Source organism: Malurus melanocephalus, unplaced genomic scaffold (assembly GCF_030028575.1).
Source record: "Malurus melanocephalus ecotype Western Australia unplaced genomic scaffold, MMel_1.1 scaffold_378, whole genome shotgun sequence".
NCBI lineage: Eukaryota > Metazoa > Chordata > Aves > Passeriformes > Maluridae > Malurus > Malurus melanocephalus.
The window spans coordinates 708,087-709,779 of NW_026623610.1; the positions used below are offsets into that span (position 1 = coordinate 708,087).

At 66.7% G+C, this 1,693-nt stretch overlaps 1 protein-coding gene across 1 annotated transcript in view; it reads right to left on the reverse strand.

Annotated features, from left to right (window-relative positions):
- USP43 (ubiquitin specific peptidase 43) overlaps window positions 1-1,461 on the reverse strand; it is a 17,997-nt gene extending 16,536 nt beyond the window's left edge. Inside the window, exon 1 of the mRNA XM_057378881.1 lies at window positions 1,405-1,461. Coding sequence (XP_057234864.1) covers window positions 1,405-1,461 — 57 coding nt within the window. The remainder of the gene's footprint in view (window positions 1-1,404) is intronic.
- Between the last annotated feature and the right edge of the window lie 232 nt (window positions 1,462-1,693).

The window sequence follows — 1,693 nt, forward strand, 5'->3', positions numbered from 1 at the left end:
TCTGACGGCTCCCACCAACGCTCTGTGTGCCCGAACCGGCGCGTCCCGGGCAGCCGCTCCTCTCCAGCGAGGGACAGCCCGGGAGGGAGTGCCTTTGGCGGGCAGCGGTGCCACTGAGTGCCACCTTGCTGCAGGGCAGGGGTGCCACTGAGTGCCACCTTGCTGCAGGGCAGGGGTGCCACTGAGTGCCACCTTGCTGCAGGGCAGGGGTGCCACTGAGTGTCACCTTGCTGCAGGGCAGGGGTGCCACTGAGTGTCACCTTGCTGCAGGGCAGGGGTGGCAGTGCCCACTGCAGCCGAGCAGCTCCTCCCTCCCTGCGGCCCTGCGGAGGCTGATGCTGAGCCGGGAAGGGGGTCCCTGGGGGGCTGATCTCGGCTGGGGGTGCTGCGGGCTCCCTTCCATCCCTGCAGCTCTTGGCGGTCTCCAGCAGCGTCTCCCCGTGTCCCGGGAAGGGTCTACGGTGCCAGGCACCCTCTCTGCYGCTTTCCCTGCCCCGCGGAGTAGCGGCGAGCACCCCAGGCACAGAGATGTGCCGCTGCCAGCCCTGCCYTGGATGCAGCTGGGGATGACAGGGGATCAGAAGAGACGGTGCAGGCTGACAGAGGAGGGGTCAGGAGGTGCTGCTGGATGTCACGGTCCCTCCTTCCCGCAGGGCAGGTGTCCCTGGGCCGGGTGCGAGCTCAGGGGGAGGTGGCAGGATGGGGACCTCCCTGGGGGATGCCAGGCTGGCAGCCAGCGGTGTGGTGGGGACGCACAGGGCACAGGGCTGCGTGCTGCCCCCAGAGCCAGGCGTGATCTGTGGCTAAATCCGCGCCGTGCTGCCGATGTGAGCAGATGGAGGGGGATCAGCCGCCCGTGGATCCCCAGGGACGGCTCCACCGCCGGTGGCCCCGGGCTCAGGAGCTGCTTATCCGGAGAGGAGAGAGGATTGAGCCCGGCTGAAGTTTGCTCCCGCCCTCAGCCGGCCCTGACTGAGGGGGCACGGGATGTCCCCCGAGAGCCTGGCTGGGGTCACCCCCTGCCCCTGGAGCAGCACGGTTGGAGGGACAGTGCAGATCCCATCCCGGGGGTCTGCCGGCCCGGGGCTACCCTGGGGCCACCCCGGGGTCACCGTGGACACTCAGCCTTTCCTTCTGGGGGGTGGGAATGCCACTGTGCCAGGGGGTGCTCCCCACCCTGCTGTACCTGGGGAGCAGCTCTGGGCTCGGGATGCAGTGCAGGGCTCAGTGCAGCCCCCGGCCCTGCAGAGCCCCACTGGCACCCTGGGGGCACCCAGCCTGCTCCCAGCCTGCTCCCTGCCTGCTCCCAGCCTGCCTGAGGAGAGCTGCTGGCACTGCCCAGGGTCTCGCTGGCCCAGCCACTTGGGGAAGCTGGGGTTGAGCTGAAATTGCAGCTACAAATACCTCCAGGCTCAGGGGTTTGACTCCTGAGCTGGCTCTGTACCCATGGTTAAAGCTCATTTCTCAGCATCCTCCTGGCCAGAGTGCTGTGCAGTCCATCATTCCAAAGCCAGCGGATAAAATGCTCCTTTTGGAAAGTCATCCTTAATATCAGACTCCCTTCTCCTATCCAGAGGTGACAATCCATAAAACAAAGCCCCAAGTGTTCCCCGGGACCCCCGGCAGGTTCCTGGCCCTGTTCACAGCACCACCCACTGCAAACCCCGAGGAGATGGAAACTGGGATCCACCAG